Genomic DNA, 20443 nt, shown 5'->3' on the forward strand with positions numbered 1-20443 from the left:
CTAGAAACCATTGCCTGCTTGCATAGATCGTATTGTGTTTTCTATTAATAAATTTCTGCTCTGTATGGGAATGAATAATTTAGTTCAAGATGTTGCTTTAAATCTCATTTAGGCTTGCTTCCCACGCAGACGTCTCCTTCAGCTCTACTATTTCCAAAATAATTTTGCACAGAGAGGACATGGTAGGCACTTACCTACCAACTGCATTAAGGTCTGTGGTACTGTAATGGTAAGAGTTACCAGATGGTGATGTTTTACAGTCTTACAATATTTTTTTCTTAGCTTGTAGGCATAGTGGTGTTGTTTTAGTAATGAGTAGAAATTTGAGGGCAGCTGTTGCAAAGAGCAAGACAATGGAATCTCTACTTTAATCTGTCCATGGTTAATAGCTGTGCTAGGTTGCCTGAGGAGCATGCTGCAATTGTTTTCCACCTTTGCCAAAACTGGCAAAGATGACATAAAGTAAATAATAGCTGTAGCTACAGTATCACTGAAAAAGGGGAAAAGCTGACCTAAGTAATCTGCATCTCCTCCACCTGACAGCAAAGCAGCGGTGGCAGTTATCTTTGCCTTAGGTGAACCAGGACCTGAGTGTCCTTAAGCTGAATTTTTTGGGGGATGTTTCTAGCCGTCTGCTAGCACAGACATTCAACAAACTTGAGCAGAATGTGAGCAACAGACACCTTACTGCTCTGTGTTCTGCCAGATTTGAATTTAAAAAATAAATAAATAAAAAAAATTGAAGGGATTTCACAGATATGTTCTTTATTGTCGGTCTCCAAATTAAATCAATTCTCAGTTTTTCCAGGGAATTAATTTTGAACTTTGAGCAGCTTCACATTGGAAGTAAAACTCAACTGGTAATGCCAAAAAAGAAGCTTAATAAATTAGTCATGAAAAGCACTGGTAATATGAATTCTCATCATTAATCATTCCCACTGTGAAACAAGTGGTTTACTTCAGACTTTAATAACTTTTAAAACTTGAGCTCTGGTTCACACTCTGACCTGGAGCTGAGGGAGCGTGGCTGGAATTTGAACTGCTGCAGTCCGGCACCCAGGGAGCTCTGTTTGCTGCCTGGGAGTCCCTGGAGCTCAATGCATTAGCACCTCTGGAGCTGCTGTTGGATGCCTCATTCCCTCACTCAGAAATATTTTTTTCTTAAGATGGGGAATTTTCTGTGGCACTTGTCAGTGGCACTGTCAGTGCTTCCCTTTCTGGCCAAAGTCAGAGATGATTCCCTCATTTGAACCTTTTGCCTCATTGGGAATCATTTGATGATTCCCTCATTTGAACCTGGGCATGTGCCCACTTCTTCCCATAATCATTCCCACAGTAAATTTAGACTTTGGCAGTCATAGCTGGGTGTGTGTTTTCCTCCTCAGTTTAAGAATCATTCAAAGATGTTAAGGCCAAATAGGATAATGTCCCAGTCTAGTCTGACCTTCTGCAAATCCCCAGCAAGGAATACCTCCCAGCAGTTCCTGCTTGTGTTTAATTTGAAATGTTTTAAAGCTGCTGTTGGCTTGTGTCTTATCACCTTCCAGTGTCTGAGCCTTTATGGTTCACACACATCTCATTTTCTAAAGTGTAGGGTGCTCTGACTAAAAGCAGTGATTCTCAGGAGCTGGGACCATAAGGCTTATAGCAAAAATCAGGCTTGCAGAGATGGTCAGTAGCATTGGTGGCCTTTCTCTGGCTACTATCTGTTCTTCTGCCCAACCTCTACCTGAGAGTATGTCTTAACAGTATAGCTAAGGCAAGTCAGTGCTCTGCCGCTGTGTGTGCACTCACAGTGCTTATCTTCCATCCGAATGAGATCCTATGGGTCAGTTGCTTTGGTTTCCTGATGTAGTGGGACAGCAAACCCAGCCCTCCACTCCCATTACAGGTTTCCATGAGACCATCAGCTCACTGGACATGGGGTGGGGCAGAGGGATGAGAGAAGCACTCTTTTTGATAGCACTTCATCATCAAGTCACCCAATCTGTGACAAGAAGTTGCACCCAAAATCTCAGTTTTGTTTTGTTTCTGACAGTGGTTATTGTATTCTTGTGAGATCACAGAAGAGAGTTGAGGTCTCTCTTGGTGGACACTGACAGTAGAACACTAATACCTGGATACAGTCTACAGGAAGGAGAGGGAGGATGCAGGTGGATGTTAAAGGAAGCTTGTTGATATGATTTGGCTCTAACTAATGTTAGTGCATAACTTGGATTCCCCTTAAACTGAAATCCCAGGCCTAAATAAGAAATTTGTTTTGTCTGTAATTGTGTGAGTGCCCAAGATGGTGATTAGAGAAGCTATAAGGCTAGGAGACAGGACAAGGGTAGGAAGCTTCAGCTGCCCTGTGTCCATTAGATGTGGCTGTGGGACATGACACCAATACTCCATTTTAGCCGCAAACGTCTATGGAGCAACGAGTTAGGGAACCCCAGGGAGGAGAAGCCATCATTGACGTGATTCTGAGAAGGGCAGAGAAATGTGTTCAAAACAGTGTTTTCAAAGAGCTGCTCTGTGATGGGAACCATAATGTGCTCCAGGTCAACATCCTTGGGAAAAAGAAAAAAAAAAACCAAACCATGGAATACTTCACTGGTTTTGTACTCAGAGTTAAACAAGAACTGCACAGAAATGGAGAAGCTTGTTGAAAATAAGCTAAGCAGAGAGCAAATGCCCACCATCTATCACAGCAGACACGAGAAATGGTGCAGGGAAGCCAGCATGACTAAACAGAAGGGCATGGAGGCTATTGAAAACAAAAAAGCATTTTTCAAAAAGCTGGAGAAAATGGAAAAGGTTATAAACTCTAGCAGATTAAATACATGAACAGAACAAAGCAAGCAAAAGGGGATTTTGAGAGATGACTTGCAAAGGGGGAAAAAAATAATAGTCCTGATTCAAACGTATCAGAAATGGAACCATGTGAGAGAATTTGGAGAGTGCTAAGGCTGCTCAGGCTCTGAAAGGAGGACTCAGGGAATATCTAGCCACAGCAAAAAACTATGCAATATAGCAAAAAACTACTTTAATTTTTTCTGCATGCGAGCTTGCCACAGAGCTGCTCACAGAGGTTACCATGCTGGAATGCTTTTTGTGGGGAGTCAGCAGAGACCCTGCCTTAAACTGCGATGCCTATTGCAGAGGCTGTAAAAAGCTAAAATGTATGCTTTTATAGCAAGTTGACAGGACTGGATGTATCAACCCAGGAGTTTTAAATGAGTTTAAGGATTAAACAGTTGAGTTGTTAAGTGAGAGGTTATGCTCCTCTGTTGAAGGTGCTGTGCTTCACCTGTAACAGTTTTTAAAACAGATCCCAGAGGAGTTCTGGGAATTCATTGACCTGCTGTACCAGACAGACTGATAAAACTAGCAAGGAGTATAGTGGATGAATTACACAGATAAATATTGGGAAAGGGTCAACGTGGTTTTTGTAAAGGGAAGAAGTCCTGCTCTGCAGAGCTGTTGGAATCCTTTGAAGGAGTCAGTAACCATATAAATAAAGGCAATTCAGTTGATGTGGCCTACTTGGATTTCCAAAAGACAAGACCCCTTAACAAAAGGGGTCCTAAGACATATGTCTTAAGGGACTCGGGTGTCTGCATGCGGTCAGAGGAGAGGTCCTTTCATGGATGAAATATTGATTAAAAAAGAAAAAAAAACCCAGCAATTATTTTCACAGTTGTTTAAGGTGTTCCTCTAGTGATCTCAGAGATCCATGTTTGGACCTGTACTGCTTAAATCTACTCATAAATGATCTGGAAAAAGTGATGGAACGTGCAATGGCAAACTTTATCTGCCTTTGTGTAAACATAAAGTGGGATGCATGTTGAGTAAAACCATCCTACAGTGGAATATAAAAGGGCAGGCTCAGAGCTGATGATAACCTAGAGGCGTAAGACCTTAACATTGTGAGAGATGAGTGAAAGTGTCAGCTCAGGGCTCATGGCTTTCAACAAGCAAATCAATTCTTGTTCATCAGGAACAGAGAACAAAGCAACCTCATTGTGCTACCATGTAAATCCACAGCACGCCCATGTGTGTTTGACGTACTGCCAGCCCCCTTGTCTCAGAAAGGACAGAGCACAACGGAGCAGTTTTGGAGAACAGCAGTATGGTCAGAAAAAAGCTGCTGTACGAGGACTGGCCAGATAGTCCAGAGCACATCAGCCCAGAAAGGGGCACACGAAGGGGAATTCCAACAAGCTGTTAGGTCATGACTGCTGTGGGTTACGGAAATGGGATCAGTTGTTCTCCATCTTCCAAACCAAGGACTGGGGGATCTCATGCAACACCAGCAGATACAAGGTGGGGGCCAAAGTGGTTCTTCACCCCACATGTTGTTAAGCTTTGGCTTTTCTGGTCACAGGGTGAGGCAGATGCCAAAGGCGTGGGTTGCAGGGGGTGACTGCCCAGTTCGCAGAAGAGAAGGTCAAAGTGAAGATCATGCCTCCAGTTCAGGAAGTCTCCTTGAACTACAGATTGTTGGAGGTTGGGAAAATTAAGGGAAACTGCTACAAGATGCAAGTGTTTGAGAAGTATCACTACATGCTTGCTCTATTTTATTTTTCCACAAGCACACACTCTTAAAGTCAGACTAGGAGGCTGGACCTTTGGCATGACCGGCTACAGCTGGTCTCCATACCTCCTGATCCTCTTCTCATCCATGCCCCGAGGGAACTGCTAGTTTTTGAAGTGATGGTTCCCAGCTTATCTGAGTTGATCAATAGTAGCTGCCTGCGTAGGACTCATGTCTCTGCTCTGTCTCCCCAGCAGCACGCTGCTGTTCGGCATGTGTGCGTCACAAGCTTTGCGCCTACGGCCAGCGAGAGCAGGCTGCTGAGAGCAAGGCTGCCTCTGCTGTTGAGTTCCCATTTACAGTGGGTTGCCTGCAGCTGCTGTTTATTTTTTACCTACTGTACGAATAAGGGCAAAAGATAAAATCTCTTCAGAGAAACCTCTGATAAAGTTTCCATTCCCTAAGTGAAAATTAAATTTTATCAAGCTTTTCAAAACACAACTGCAGATCATCTTCTCTTGCCTTCATCTCCCTTATTTTGCAGACTGCACATTTGTTAAAGTCTGGCTGTCTCCTGGCCACATCTTTTCCACCTGCTTTCTCCTGTGACTGCTTCCCTGCACTATGGACCAGATCAGGGTTCAGACCATAGTTGGAGTTAGACAATCTCTGTTCAAGCTACGCTGCTGCAACATGTCAAAGCCGGCCTGAAATAAAGCATGCCAGTGTCTGAGAAATAAAGACGACAAGTGTCTGATACTTTCCAGCACTACATTTCTACATGAGCAGTGGGCAAATACCAGGAGAGAATATGCAGAATTGCGGGTGGGCAGTGGTTATGGAGGCAGTTTGACACAGGCAGGACATCTCACGGGGTGGCGGGGAGGGAAGGCTTATCTACAAGAAGGATGTGAAGAAAGCATGTTTGGCAAGGGCAGAGGGTGCAGCCTGTGAAGCTGCTGTTCTCTCACTAAGTACTCTGGCACCCATTGTAACTGGGTTATTTTGCTCCATGTTTGGAAGAGTAATAAACCAGTAATGATGTAATGAAATAATAACTTTTTTTTGGCCAATTCAAGGTAGCAGTTGTGTCTTGTAAGTGTAGAGACTGTCGTTGCCATCCTAAGCACGATACCTAAGCTCTGTATTGAGCATCTGCCTCATGCTGTCCTTTGGCTTTGATATGTGGAAGAGAGCTGTTTTGGAGAAAAGCAGGTGACAGGGAAGTCATGTGTGCTGTAATTCTGTGACGTGCGAAAATGTTTTTGTCCTTTGCAGGCATAGGTCAAGATAAAAGCCCTAAAGCTACAGGGAAAAGTTTCAGAAAAAATAAAGTTCACTGGGAAAATGGACATAGAAGTACCTGCAGGGAAGCTAGGGGTAAAACTCTCAGTCTTATCTCTCCAGGTAATCTTGAAAAAGGAGATCAGCACGATGTTGCAATGTGTAGCTAAAAAAGTGAATGTAAAAACCCTTATTTCGAATGTAGTGCTAGCTACTTGCTTTGTAGGGCTTGGAAAAAGCCTTTAAAAAGTAAAAGGCTTTAACCAGAGGAAGCAGAGGAGGGAAGCTCCTTCCGAGGAGGAGGATTTCCACCTTGCCTGGGAACTAGCAAGAGGAAAAAGAAATAACCTTAAGCACTCCCAGTCTAAGGCTTTGTCATTGTACAGGGCAGAGTAAGAAGTCTGCAGATTTAGCATCTTAAATTTTTTTAAGTGCTGCTCGCTGAGATTTGTAAAAGATGGGATTTCTCAAGTTGCTTCCATCTTCAGTGGACATTCCCTATATTTGAATCACTAATGAGATTGAAGGAGTAGCAAGGTGAGTACCCTTCAGTTTGGGCTGGTGCCTGGTGGTGACATGAAAAACCTCTTCTCAACAAACTGTCTCATTTCGCCAAATCACAGTTTACACAATCTGAAAAGTCAAAGTAAGTGGAAGAGCAAGGATTGATTTTTAGCTCAAGGAAACTCTTTTCCTTCCCTACTAGAGAGCTAAGACTCAAGCTCAACTGCAGAAAACAAAAATGCAGGGTGTTGCAATATGAAGCACATTGAGGTGCTAGAACAAAAGCTCTGAAGAGAGGTGGTGTTTCTGTTTCCAGTACCTTGTCCAGTATTCTACCTAATGGAAGCACGTGTGACCTTAGCAGTAAGTTTGAATGAATTCCAGAAAAGACACTGTATTGCTGACTTCTTTCAGTATGGTCAGCTCTTTTGTTGATTTCTGTGCTTTTCTCACTGTTGGCTCAGTTTGGGTTTTGTGCTTCTGTTTGATAGTCAACCTTTTGCTGCTGCTGCTTATAAAACCCTCCCTAGTCCTCTGGAAGTGCAGTTTCATGAGACGTGAGTCAGTTTAACCAGCCTCGTGCTCAGGGCAGAGTTATTTCTTCTTCCACCCCATGCACTCCCCTTGGGCTCTGAGCCAGAACCAGCATTTGCCAGACCTCTCTGTGAGCTTCTTTACTCATTGACCTGGCAGAAATCTAACAAAGTAAGATTGGAAAAAAAAAATAAAAGGCAGCTGGATAGCTTCCCGCCAGGTCAGTGAGTTAAAGCTGTTTATGGAGGATACCAACAACTGCCAGAGCTGGCAGAGACACCTGCTTTCAATGGCAGTCAGCCACTTGGTTAGGTCGGATCTGCAGGGAAGTGCAGCTGGGGGTTGCAAGCTCTGGCTGCTTTGGCACTCGCTGGACTCTTCCATGAGTTTGGTGCGCTTCGCCGTTTCAGCCGCGTGCACTGCCAGTCACCACCCTCGGCCTCGTCCAAAAGTTGCCAGTTTTGTTAAAGGACTCGTTAACACCTGCGAACTTGGAGAACACTAAAATCAGCGCCACTGCAATGGCTGCACAATGTGTCCCGCTGGAGTACAAAACAGGACTTGCCCAGCTTAGCAGAGCAGTCCAAAGAGCTGAGAAGATGGGCAAGGGACAGAACCTGGTGGTTTCCCAGAGGCTCAGGAGACGGAGGCTGCACCCTGGGCTTCCTTGTGCACCCTTGGTGCAAGGGCAGGCAGTCCTGCTGCATGGACCCAGACTCACTTTGCACACATGGACTAGTCATTTCCTACCTGTGCAGGATGCCTTGACCCACAGCCCCCTCCTAAGGAAAAGGGAGCCAGCTGAGCATCAGGCTGGATAACCTCACCTGCCTTATTCTCTTGCCTGCATCTAGTGCAGGCAGGTCACTGCTGCTTTGTAAGGGACTCCACGGGCACAGTGCAACAGCTGCATGCAAGTAAAACCCAACCCCTTTCTGAGGACGAGGGCAGTCACACGTGTCTTTTTATCCTTCAAAGCCAAGCTGGAGAAGGCTTCAGCTGATTTGGCTGTGGCAGCTTGCTCCTGTTGCCATGCTTCTGGGAGAAGGGGAGAGGCTTTGAGGCCCCCAAAAAGAAGTACAGCTGGGGGAGGAGGATCTTTCACTGCAAGAACTAAAGCAGTCTGGCCCACAGCCAGCCCTTGGGAGTGCCCAGAAAGGAGAGGCAAGATGAATTCCTGATGTGCTGCAAGCCACGTACGCTCACCTGTCCTGTATTTGGTCTAATCACTTTCAGGTTATTGGAAATTACTGTTTAAAAAAAATTCACATACTTTGTGTAAACTAGTAAAAAATATTTTTGAGGTTGTAATGTCCTGTCTTCAGGCTGAACCATGAGGCTATTCCCTAAGCAGATATTTTTTTAATATCAAGAAAATAATTGGTGCTTTTTACAGTGTCTGTAAGAGCATGTCTCTCCTTTGATTTCTGTAGGTGAGAGAAAGGACTTACAGGTGGCATTGTGTACCCAGCCATACTGCCATCTCCACAGCTTTTCCAAAGTCCGTAGTTATCCCGGATCAGTGTTTGTCTAAATGTGTTTGGAGCTATTTTAGTTAAACTCAGGCAACTTTGTGGGCACTTCTGTTTGTCATTGTGAGGTTGTGGCTTCTGTTTCTGCACTGGACAAGTATTGGAGAGGTACTCAGAGGCCTCTTGCTCTCTTATGCAAGGCACAGTGCAAAAAGCCCTCTATATTTTGCTTGGGAAAAGGCACATAGTTTTGCTGGCCAAAGAGATCATGAAACTGCTCCACTGATGCCCAGCTGGAAACCAGCATAACCTCCTGTATCTGTGCCAGCTGCTGGAGGAGCCTAAGGGTGTTTTACTGTCACATTACCAAACCTGGTAGCAGGGAAAAAAAGTGTTTGGTTAAGGTACAGTGCTCAGCCTTCCCTAGGGTGACAGGTCAGGGCTTGTGGGCCAAGCTGCAGCAAACATTAATGCAGCAGTGTGGTCAAGATCTGATGGGCTCTTGGCCAAATGGCCAAGGTGGGTCTGCAGTAGACAGGCATCCCAGGAGAGCAAGACATGTGGATCTGTATCTTTCATTTTTAATGCTGTTGAAGGGAAAAGCTACCACCCGCTTCTCTGTGGAGGGGTACAACCTCCCAGGCAGCCAGTGGTTGGATCTGCAGAGCTTGGGTCTCTTTGCTGTCCCAGCCATCTGCCTGCTCTATGTTGTCATGCTGTTTCCAAAACACTGGTACATGGTCCCCAGGGGCTGGGGCTGCTGCCAGCCTCTCAGACATTGCTGTGTCCCCTCGCATCATTTTGCCCACGGACAGGACGTTCTCAGGGGTGTGGGTTGGAGGCACACTGAAGAGACTTGTGGGCTGGGGGGTTGGAGGGAGAGGGATGCCAGCTGGAGACCGAGGGCTTGGTTGTGGGAGTGGAGCTGCATTCGTGATGCTGTGAACCCCTAGAGACAGGTGGACACATGACACCCGGCTTCTGCTATGGTGCAGCAACGTCACTAAAGGCCACTGAAATGAGATCTTGGTCACAGGAAGACAAAGCCCCAAACCCTTCACACATCTGTACAAAAGCAACCTGCTTTTAGCAGTAGTTGGAGAGAAAAATTTGATAGGGTTGCAGATTGCAAAAGCTATACTGAGCCACCAGCTGTGGACAGGAGAGCAGTGTTAAAGTGTGGATGAGGCCCTTGCTGCTGGCCCTCAGTTAGGGTTCCCTGTAGTGCAGGCAGCACATGTAACACTGAGGCTCCTTCTTCTCTCTCTGCAGGAACATGACATTGAGACAGCTTTTGGAGTGGTCCATGTCACCATGCGGGGCGCACCCAAGGGGAACAGACCTGTCATCCTCACATACCATGACATTGGCCTCAACCGTAAGCCCTTGCATTCCCAGGACCCTGAAAAAGTGGTTGTTCATGGTATTTGCTTTTGAGTGTGGAGACCAGCGGGACTGGCCTGGAGCTGAGATGGGACAGGTCATTCCAGGGTAAAAAGATAAAAGTCTGCAGGAGAGAGAGCATGTGGCACGCTCCTGTCCATTCCAACAGCCCTTGAAAGGTAGGGCCAAGGTGAAAAGGTGAAAATAGGTCGACCCACCACACTATAGCGGTCTAGCTGACTTGTTGCACTGTGCGATAGAGCTGCCGCAAGGCATCTGTTCCCTGGATGCTGGGCAGGTGAGCAAGTCCCTTCTGCAAGGCTGCAGAAGTACTGTAATGTTTGTAGTGGGCTCAGTTGCTCTTTCCACATGTCTTCCCACCCAACATGTACTGTTACGTTCACACAGGTGCTCCTCAGTATGTACTGTGAGTACCCAAATGCTGCAAGACCCTATTTTCACGGGCATGCATGCTGGGGTGTCATTTGTCTGCCTGCCCTCCAGTCGTGGCAGTTACTTTGCTAGGACTCACTGCTGTGTTGCAGTCAGTGGGGCACAGCGGCATGTATCACCCAGCATCCACTGCCCCGCAGATTCAGCAGAGGGGGTAGGCTCATGCAGGTGTGTGCCATGGTGTTTGGAGGGTGGATCTCAATAAAACTTCAGGAAATGTCTTATTTATTTTTGTTGTTGTTGCAGACAAATCCTGTTTTAATGCATTCTTTAACTTTGAAGATATGCAAGAGATCACTCAGCATTTTGCTGTGTGCCACGTGGATGCACCAGGCCAGCAGGAAGGAGCCCCCCCATTCCCATCTGGGTAAGAGCTCTGCAGAGAACCTTGTTGTTCCAGATGTGGTCTGGACTGCAGTCTGGACTGAGGTAGCACCCAGTTTAAGCCAACTGGGACTGCCAGGCTGAGCGTAGTGGGAGACAGCTTTCAGGAGCAGAGGAAATGGGAAGATGAGGAGGCTTCCCAAGGGGCATTCAGGGAACTCTCCTATTACTGAGGCATAAAGCCCTCACTAGCGTTGAGTGCTGGTACCAACTTTCTGACTTAAGCATGTGCCCATCACATTGCAGTCTAGCTGGTGTTCCTTGCTCCGTCTGTCCATCTTCCCACAGAAGTCTGCCCAAAAAACCACAGCTCTGTGTTAGTCTTGCTCTGAGGGATGTGATCCATGCAGTTGTCTGGAATATACAGTATCATTGCAAAATCATCACCTATGCACATGCCTGTCGGATGTTCCTTGTCTCTCCTACCTTGGGTAGAACGGGAAGGTAACCTCTGTCAAGCTGTATTTGGAGGTGCTTTAACTTCAGTCTCTCTTGGTTTTCAGGTACCAGTATCCCAGTATGGATGAACTGGCTGAAATGCTGCCCGCTGTTCTGACGCACCTGAAGTAAGTCTCTGAAAGGAAACAGGGTGAGCAAGCTGGATACAGCCATTCCAGCACCTACCTCTATCTCTGCTTGCAGCATCTGATATGCTCACTGAGTTGTCCCAAGAGGGCTAAGCATCTCCTAACCTGTGTAACCCTGTCTGGTCCTTATGCTGGGAACATTGTCTGCCACGTGAGACAATTTATGGCTGTTGCATCATTGCTGGATAGTTTTGAAAATGAACCATAAGTGAACAGCTGGATGCAGAGAGGGGAAAGGCTTTGCCTCTAGGGATGCTTCAGCTGTGAGCTTAAGTTAGCCTTGCTGATTGTGAAATGCCTATATTTCAGCCTGAAAAGCTTCATTGGGATTGGACTGGGAGCTGGTGCTTATGTCCTCAGCAGGTGTGCAGTAAGTATCTCTTCATTTCCTTGTGACTTATATGAGCTGTGGTCTTCCACTGATCAAACAGAGCATTTGTGGGGCACCAGCAAAGTAGCAGTAATTACAGTAGGCCTGCAGGGAGCCATGTGAGAGCTACTTCGCATCCGGATGGTTAAATTGGAGCAGCCAAGGCTACTCTGAAGCTATGCCAAACGTGGAAAGATTGTAATGTGATATCTTCGAGTCAGCAGAGCCCATCCTGGCTGCCAGGAATATCCAGCCTCATGTCTTCACAAAGACCAGCTGCATTACTGTATGCTGTTTCCAGTATTTGTGACACCAAACAATTGATTCAGTGATGTGCTGTGAACCAGCGCTGATGAGGAATGTGCTTTTTCACTGGAAGGAAGTAGATTTTGCACTCCAGCCTTTGACGAGAGAGTGCTAGCTTTATCTTGGTTCTTCCTTCTACATTTCTCCCTAGTGGAGTGTTTATAAGCATGTGAAATCAGTGGACGTAGTTTAGCAGGAATTTGCCTGAGTCTTTCAGAGATACTGTTACAAAAAAACCCCATAAATCTGACATTCTCAGTAAAGTTTGCTTCAGGTTGTTGAGTGCAGAGAGTTGCCGATGATTTAGGGCACTTATTGCTTCTTAAAGCCACTTCATCATGCAGCTGCCCCTCCTACAAGAAGTTCTCTGCTTCCCATTTCTTCCAGTCAGGGTTGAGCCTGGGGCAGTGTGAGGCACTGGTGTTTGCTCTGTTCCTTGTCTTTTGTATCTTGTGTAGTTTTCAGTCTTGAAAATAAGCCTTTGGCCTCAGCTCAGTGAAGTGCCAGAAAGCACTTGCCATGCTACCTGCATTGAAGACAGTTTCCTGCTGAGGACAGAGTTGTTTCCTTCTGCTTAACCAGTGCTAATCTATACAATGGAGCAGAAGAGCTGCCGTAAAATTTCAGCTGTGGAGTGAGCCTAGAGCCTCGAAGTTCTCTGGTTGTGTTAGATTGCTGGGTTTGTGTTTGCAAGCAGTTCTCAAAATATTTTGTACCCGTGCTCTGCACACACACCCCCCAAGGTAAACTGCAGGGTGCTGGGGATGCCAGGCTGGAGAAGGGGAAGGGGTGTCTGCAGACTGGGGGGCAGTGGGGGTGCCCTCTGGTGAGCCCGGTGCCCCTGCAGCTGGAGCTTCCCAGGCCTCTGCTGAGGCTGCAGGTGCTTGCGGGGCCTCAGCACCAACTCCTGTGCCATTTGCCAAATCTTGCCATTTTGCCACATCTCCACTGGGAGACTTCCTCTTCCTTGAGGAGTGGAAGGGAGGTGCTGTCTGGGCACAGGAGTTTGTCCAGGTCCTTCCTGGAGATGCCAGATTGGAGCAGAGAGAGTCACTGCTCACAGCCCTGTAATACACGGGAGCCTGAGCAGGACCTGTGGCTGCACCAGATGCATGGGTCACCAGAAGACACTTCTGAGGCCTGCTCAGGCTGCAGGTGCTGTGTGAGCAGTCAGTCCCTCAGTGCCAACAACTGAATCGAGTAAGGTCTGGCTGGGAGCCAGCTTTGGGCCAGGCTCTGAAAAGGCCACTGGCTGCCTGGCACAGAAGAAGCTGCCCACTTAGTCTTCATTTTACTCTGTCTTACTTTTGCAAGAAGCTTTTCAGCTGCTGCACCTGCCGTTGACCAACGTGTGGGCTGAATCATCCTTCTGAGTGTGCCTGTCCTCTCTTCCCACAGCTCAGCCACCCCGACCTGGTGGAGGGACTCGTTCTTATTAATGTTGATCCATGTGCAAAGGGCTGGATTGACTGGGCAGCATCCAAGGTGAGATTCTCCTTCCCCTGCACATCTCCTCTCCACAGTGCTTAATGAATAGTGTGTAGAGTAAGAGGAAAAAGGACAGAGTACAGGAATTTGTCAGTTTATGGAAAAAACTGTACCATCTCATTTCTGTCCCTGCTGTGTTCTCAGTCTGGGTGTAGTACAGCTTCCACTGTAGGAGCAGGGGTGAATGAGAAATCCTGGTAAACTGCTTGGAGATGAGTGGCTGTTGAGCACTCAGCTTTCCTCTGATTTAGTACTCATGCTTGCAGGCTGAGGTTGAATGGATCTTTTAATTATTCTGTTATTTTGGCCACTTGCAGTTATTCAGGGTTCCAAGTTTCTGGAGAGCTGTGTGTTGTGTGTGCACAGGCTTCTTTGGAGCCTTGCACACCCATCCCAAGTTTCAGGCATTTGTTTCTTGTATCGCTTGAATAGTTTATTTTTTATTTTCTTTACTCTGAGGAGCTGCTTTGAAATTTTTAATGAAACTGCGTTTTCCAGTTACTCTCCCTCCTCCTCATTCACGGTCACTCTTCAGTTTTCAGGCTGGACAACCAACATAGTGGATATTGTCTTGGCACATCATTTTGGCCATGTAAGTACCCAGCAGGTGTTAATGTTGCCCGTGCATGGAGCTATAACTCCTGTATACACCTGCTCTGAAATAGCGTTGGTCCATCAAGTAAGGGTTGCCACAGATAGTACTATCTTCTCTGTGTGGCAAGCTTGCATCACACATCACTGTGGGGACTGTGCACACTTGCCCTAACTGTCTCCAGACTCCAGACATGTTAAGGAAGTAGTGTCCCACACACTAGTGCTAGAACTCTTGTCTCTGTGGTGCCCAGGCAACTGTCTGCAGAAACAACTGGCAGCTGGTTCTCTGTAGCCAGCATGGAAGCATTTGGGCTGTGGGTAGAGCACAGGTCAGCTGGGAGTTGACAGTGGGTTATTGTATGTGTCCAGATGTTAAACTTCTGCTTTCTGCTCTTCATCTTCCCCTTCAGTTTTAGCAGAGGCAAACCAGCCTCTCCTGCAAACTTCGCATACAGCAATGCCTTCTTTTTGGGATTTGCTGGCTCACAACCAGCAAGCTTACTGGGCAACTGAAAGGGTCTGTGCCTCATGCACACTATATATGACACACAGCAGATCAGTCCCTGACCTGTAGCCCTCCTGCAACAACACACATCAGCATAGGAAGTAGTCATGTAAATTCCTCCTGCTTAGAGCACACACTGTTCTCGCCCTGCTTTCAAACCCCTTCATTATATGTAGTGCTTCCTTGCATTCCATTTTCTCTCTGCCTCTCATTGGAATGCAGTTTCTTCATAGAACTGGCTGTTGGGATTAAATTTTCCTTTGGTCCCAGTCTTGGGTCTTACCTATAAACCTTTGCTTCTTTAACATTGAGCATAAGTGGAAGACCTTCCTAAAACAGAGTGATTTGTATCTGTATAAGCACTACCAAGGCTCAGGAGCTAACTTTTCTCATCTCAGGATACCTTTGTACTCCTGCAGCAGCATGTGCACTGGCATTTGTGAAAGTGTAGTCACATTACCAAAGTATGGCACTTAACAGTCATATCACAGAAACACTTAATGTAGCCTAGGTACTAATGCAGTCTAGAGTCGCTGCCCTCTGTATTATTGTTCACAGGGGAACAATGGGTATGGAGGCAGTTTAACGCTTCAGTATTTTTATGAGTATAATTTCTTTACTTGTGAAAAAGATGGTGTTCCCTGCCTTTCTATTCTTCTGCTTTTGTACAGGAGGAACTGCAGGCAAATCTGGATTTGATCCAAACGTACAGGCTTCATATCGCACAGGACATTAACCAAGATAACCTTCAGCTGTTCCTCACCTCATACAACAGGTACAGGATACCTTTTTGCCTGCTAGGTTGCTCCCATAGCTTCCATGCTCAGTAGATTTGCTGCCGTATGTATTATTCTATTGGATATTGTGATGTGAACCTCTGTCCTAAGCCTAGTCTTCAGCCATTATCCTGAGCCAAGCTCAGCCTCATGCCTGGATGACCCTTTCACACCTCAGTAGATCGTCTCTCTAGGTACACAGCAAGCTTGCCATGAGAGCATGGATCCTGTTTTCTGGCAGTTACTGCTGGGGCTCCTGCTCATGACATGACACAGGGAGTGATAACCTGTTGCTTGGGTGCTGGAGCCAGCGCTCCTGGTTGGATTTTGTATGTTCCCACAATAACCAGTTTCCTCTGCTGATTTGATGGAGAATTGTTCTGTTTTGTCTTTCAGTCGTAGAGACCTGGAAATTGAGAGACCAGTTCTTGGCATCAATGAAAATACTGCAAAAACACTAAAGTAAGTTGTTCTGCATCAGCCTGTATCAGTTACTGTGCAGTCCCTTCAGCAGAAAAGCTGTTGGTGCTTCTCAGCAAGAACCCCACAAGCCCAAGTGCTGGGAAGACTGTTCAGATTGTCCCAGGCTTTGGTGCAGTGCTGTCAGCTAGAGTGGGGCAGAGAGGTGTCTGGAAGCCCTTTCATTAAGAAGACACTGAGATTCTCCAGAAGGCAGGGTCAGAGGAATAAGTGTGTCCACCCAGCAGTCACTGTACTTGCTGAGCTGTTAGTTTGGTGGTTTTGCATGAAAAATTAGGGAGGCAGGTTTTTGTTTGTTGCCACTGACTGCCTTCCCCCACCTTGCCAAAAAAAGTTACCTGCACAGTTCTCCCAGAGATGGCAGTGGATTCTGAATGCAGAGAATGCAGTAGTGTTTTCCCACCTTGGCAGTCACTCTTTCATCTAGAAGGGGATAGTCTGTGCAGGGTACAGCTGAGAAGGGACAGACACTGGAGAGCTAGTGATAATCAGCACAGGGGAAGTATAAGTAAATTTTCAGATTCCAAGCAAGAAGGCAAAAGGGGCAAATTATCTCCAATGTGTAGAACACCTGAAGACTGCGAATTGCAGTGCTGAGGCAGGATGCCTGGGCTGCACCAGAAACTGCTGCCCAGGCTCTGCTCTTCGCTCCTTGGAAATTGTATAGACTTCTGCTCCTGCCAGTCCCAAGAATGTTTTAGGCATCCACAGCCAAACCCTCTGGATCTTGGCTAACCTAAAAGAGGTGGATTTCCCTGCTTGGTCTCCAGGCAAAGCCAATCGTGCTGCTCTCTGTCATGCAGGCAGCCGTAAGTCACAGAGCACTGTCTGTCCCTCCAGGTGACTCACAGGCATCTGCAGACCATTAAAATATGTCTTGTGGAAGTGTGGATCTCTGTGCCAGTAGACTTGCATATAGATCCTCTGTCTCCTTAGAGGTGGTACTCCACTGGCTCTGAGGTCTGTGGCTCACAGCCTCTCTAGCCTAATCTTTGTCATCTAGTCAACACACAAAAGTGGGATCTGTAGCCACCCCTTTGTTACCTCGATCTGTAAATGAATAGTGTAAATTCACGGCCACTTGGTCAGTGACCGCCTGTGTATGTTTTATGCATTGAATGTTAATTGTTCTTCTAGAATTACAGTACATATAAAAATGGATATGAAGGCACAGATTTGCCAAGAGAGGCTTTGATATTGTGACATTTTTCAATATATTCCCCGACATCTTTTGTGTTTCTTTCTAAAATCCAAACCAAAATACAGTGCTGAGCATAGCTAGCCTCAGAAGCATTAAACTCTGTTGGATGTAGTTATTCTTAAATTCCTAACAGACATTCATTTCAGAGCATGCTCCCTTTTGCAGCCTGGGATCGTGTTTCTCCCAGCCCTAGGCATATCTTGTAACATGTGCAACAGTAGTGGTAGTTGGTGTGCATGGAGGGGACACTATGGGTGCGTGTGCAAGCCCTGGAGGATGTTTCGGTGCAACAAAATGCCATGATGTGGTGGCAGGTAGGGATTTTGCTGAGCGTTGTTAACCTTTCATGAGGCTGTTGGTTCACAGAGCTCAACCTTCTCAGAAATCCCTGAGATGCACTGTGAGTAACATCTCTCTGTTTTGGGTTTTGACCAGGTGCCCTGCCTTGCTAGTGGTTGGTGACAACTCACCTGCTGTGGAAGCAGTGGTACGTATACGTGAACTCTTTCCTCTCATGACATTAGCACCACAAATCACTTAGCAAACCTGCCTCACCCAGCAGTGCTTTCACCTTGCCCAGAACTAGTCACAGTAGGTGGCTCTTTGTCCCAAGCTCTTTTCTAGTCCCCCAGGTATTGAGACCTGTCAACCACTAGTGGGAGAGCCGAGGCTCGGCAGGCCCTGTAGGGCAGCTCTAAGGTGAGGATGACAGGACCTGAATAAGAGTCCTTGTGCCCCAAGCATCTTGCTCAACAAGTGGTGCAGAGGACCCCTTTCAGGAGCTTGCGTCTTTCCTTGAGGTCTGCCAGGCTTCTGCCTGGAGTTCAGCTCAAGTCATGAATTACTGTTCTCTTGCTGTTGTACTGAGGCTACGTGGGGTTTAAAAAAAAGCAGTGTGACTCCAGCTCCTGTGGTGTGGAGTCGCATAGAGCTCTGCAAAAGCACTGTATCATAGAGAAGGCAAGACTTAGAAACATCTCCTTCCTGTTGTTCTCTGCAGACACCTATAACCCACTTCCCTCCCAGCACAGTTATAAATGGGGCATGGCGCAGTGCAACATGGTTGCGGTGGATGTTGCTCCTCCCCTTCAACCAGTGATTGTGGGGAGACCAGGGGTTTGTGAACAAAAGAAGTTGTCATAGGAAACCATGGAAGAGTGTAGGAGTCTCCTAAAGGAGTAGCTTGGACCTAGCTAACTCCATGGAGAACTGCTGCAAGGCTTTTTCTGGTCATGGCCTGTTGCCTTTTCATCAGTCTGTTTGGTCTGGAAGTCTGAGACATTCTCCAAGTTTTGACTTTGCTAGGATAATATTCCTGAGGATTCTCATTGCTTCCCAGCCACAGCTGGGGGATGGGATAGGGTCTTCTGGATCTTGGCTTGCCTGTCTGGTTGCCCAGGTCCCCAGTTCATAATAATCTCCCCTGCTGGGGTTGCTTTTCCTATGGGGCCCCCACCTATTCCCTTTTTTGCAGCAGCCTTACAGAGAAGAGGTGGCCATGGCCTCCTTGTCTGCCCAGGGGATTGAGTGATCTCCCTCCATGCTGCACTGCACAGAAGTCTTCTTCCCTCCCACTCTTGCTGTCAGAGCCAGAAGGTGCTCCAGGGTTTCATGGTGCATCCCCAAAACCAGAGCATGATTTCCCTTGAAGTCACAGCCCCATCTCTCAGAACAGTGACATTCTGTCACCACAAGGTCCCCTTGGATGGGAATACCTGCCTTTCCTCTCTGCATCTTTCATTCATTGTTCTCTTCCTACATGCTCTCTGCTTTCTTGCTTAGTCCTTCTTGGCCCCAGAGAAGCTCCCATTGCTGAAGACAGCCACTGCCTCTGGTGCAGCTGCCCTGCATTTTACATATGACTCTTCAAGTTTTCTGTGTGATATCATGTCCCTCTTTCCTCCTTTTATTTTAGGTTGAATGCAATTCACGTCTTGACCCAACCAAAACTACCCTTCTGAAGGTGAGTGCCACTCCAGAATCATTCCAGCCTACACAAAGACATTATTTTTGCTGAGGCTAGCTCCACTTAGGTTTTCGCCTTCCATACATTTAGCTTTAAGAGCTTTGTGGACAGTCATTCATGGCTGTGTTCTCTCCTGTGTGGAGCCAGACTTGGGAGAGAAGAGTTCATCAGGGGGTTCCTGAATCCCTGCTTTATGGCCACTTCTCTGTTATCTTCAACCATCAGGGAAGAGCTGCTGAGAGTTAGCAGAGGTGCCCTGCCTCCAGCCTGCTCTCTGCCAGCAACAACATCACTTTTTCTAGCTTTATACCAGTCCTTCCCATCCTCACCTATGGCTCTGCAGTGTGGCAGACAGCTGCTGTATAGAAGTGTAAAGTGACAGGTTTGGGAAGAGTGGCAGGAGGAGCCAGGACAGCGGAGGGTTACTCCTGGGCTTCTAGCATATGGCCTGAGTTCGCTTGGTAATGCAGCCTCCAAGGTGCTGGGTTCCTTCAGCAACAGACTCCCAGAAGAAAGTATCACAAGGCCTTGCTTCATGTAGCAGTGTGCCTAATGTAGCAGTGCAGCCTGGTGCCATCAGCCCCGGGTGGGGTGGGCAGTGCTCGCACAGTTCTGGGGTTGTCCTCCTGGGGTGGGAAGGATGGTTCAACCTCCCTTTCATTTCCTGTTGCAGATGGCCGACTGCGGGGGCCTGCCCCAGGTGGTTCAGGTGAGAAACACCTCTCGACTGTCCCACAGCATTTGAGTTGTACAGAGCCCCTTGCTCTGCTCACACTAATCCCGCAATTTCTGTTTCCACAGCCTGGCAAGCTGACTGAAGCCTTCAAGTACTTTGTGCAGGGAATGGGCTACAGTAAGTGGCAAACAAAATTTTCTGTTCTGGAGTGGGGTTGTTGTGAAGGGAACTCAGCCTTTCTGGTCCATCTGAGCCCATTGGCATCTGTGTCCCCACCCGTGAGTTAGTGTGGTTGCCAGGAGATCCATCCATGCTGGAAAATCAACTAGTGTGTTAACAAGCCTTAGCAAACCAATGTTGTTCCCTGACCTGTGTTTAATCCGCACTGCAGCTGGAGTGGTGACCCCTTTTTGGTTGCTGGTGTTGGTAAAATCTTATAAGTCCGTCTTTGTGCCAGTCCAGAAAAGTGTGCTCCCAAGAATGGTAAATCTTCTGAAATCTTCTGTGCATACCTTCTCTGGAGGGGAAGGAGTTAGCAGTACAGCTTCACGGTTGTGATGGGTACATGAGAGCTCTTTTCTTTCTCCTCAGACATACCTATTTCTTTCAGGCTCTCACCAGGGGTAAGCGGTATCTCAGAATGAAACCCTCTAATGGCAGAACAGAGAGCTGGGTGACTTCTGAGGCACCCGGAGAGCCCAGAGGGAGCTGTGCTTTGATCCAGTGCATGCCCTGCCCTATGACTTCCTCCTTGTGTGTGGAGGCAGAAGACATGGTGTCCTGAGTGTGTCAGGCTGACAGCTGTTCAGCTCTTCTGCCCTCAGTACTCCAGAGACGGGGGGACGTCAGGAGAAGGGCTTCTCGGTGCACTAAAGCAACTCTGTCTCCATTGCAGGCACCTTGGCACAGCTCTGTCTTGCCTGCCAGGGGCCAGGGCTAGGAGTTCCCTTCTGTGGATGAT

The 20443-nt window shown here is 47.2% G+C and overlaps 1 protein-coding gene across 3 annotated transcripts in view; it reads left to right on the forward strand.

Moving 5' to 3' along the window:
• NDRG3 (NDRG family member 3) overlaps window positions 1–20443 on the forward strand; it is a 67011-nt gene that overhangs the window by 43386 nt on the left and 3182 nt on the right. For 2 of the 3 annotated variants that reach the window (XM_072879153.1, XM_072879154.1), the window contains 12 exons: window positions 9586–9691; window positions 10396–10516; window positions 11037–11099; window positions 11430–11490; window positions 13195–13281; window positions 13820–13876; window positions 15055–15158; window positions 15556–15621; window positions 17276–17327; window positions 18756–18803; window positions 19480–19515; window positions 19608–19659. In XM_072879153.1, coding sequence (XP_072735254.1) covers window positions 9586–9691; window positions 10396–10516; window positions 11037–11099; window positions 11430–11490; window positions 13195–13281; window positions 13820–13876; window positions 15055–15158; window positions 15556–15621; window positions 17276–17327; window positions 18756–18803; window positions 19480–19515; window positions 19608–19659 — 853 coding nt within the window. The remainder of the gene's footprint in view (window positions 1–9585; window positions 9692–10395; window positions 10517–11036; window positions 11100–11429; window positions 11491–13194; window positions 13282–13819; window positions 13877–15054; window positions 15159–15555; window positions 15622–17275; window positions 17328–18755; window positions 18804–19479; window positions 19516–19607; window positions 19660–20443) is intronic. The other variant, XM_072879155.1, reaches the window with a different exon arrangement.

Source organism: Ciconia boyciana, chromosome 14, assembly GCF_034638445.1.
Source record: "Ciconia boyciana chromosome 14, ASM3463844v1, whole genome shotgun sequence".
NCBI classification, from domain to species: Eukaryota; Metazoa; Chordata; class Aves; order Ciconiiformes; family Ciconiidae; genus Ciconia; species Ciconia boyciana.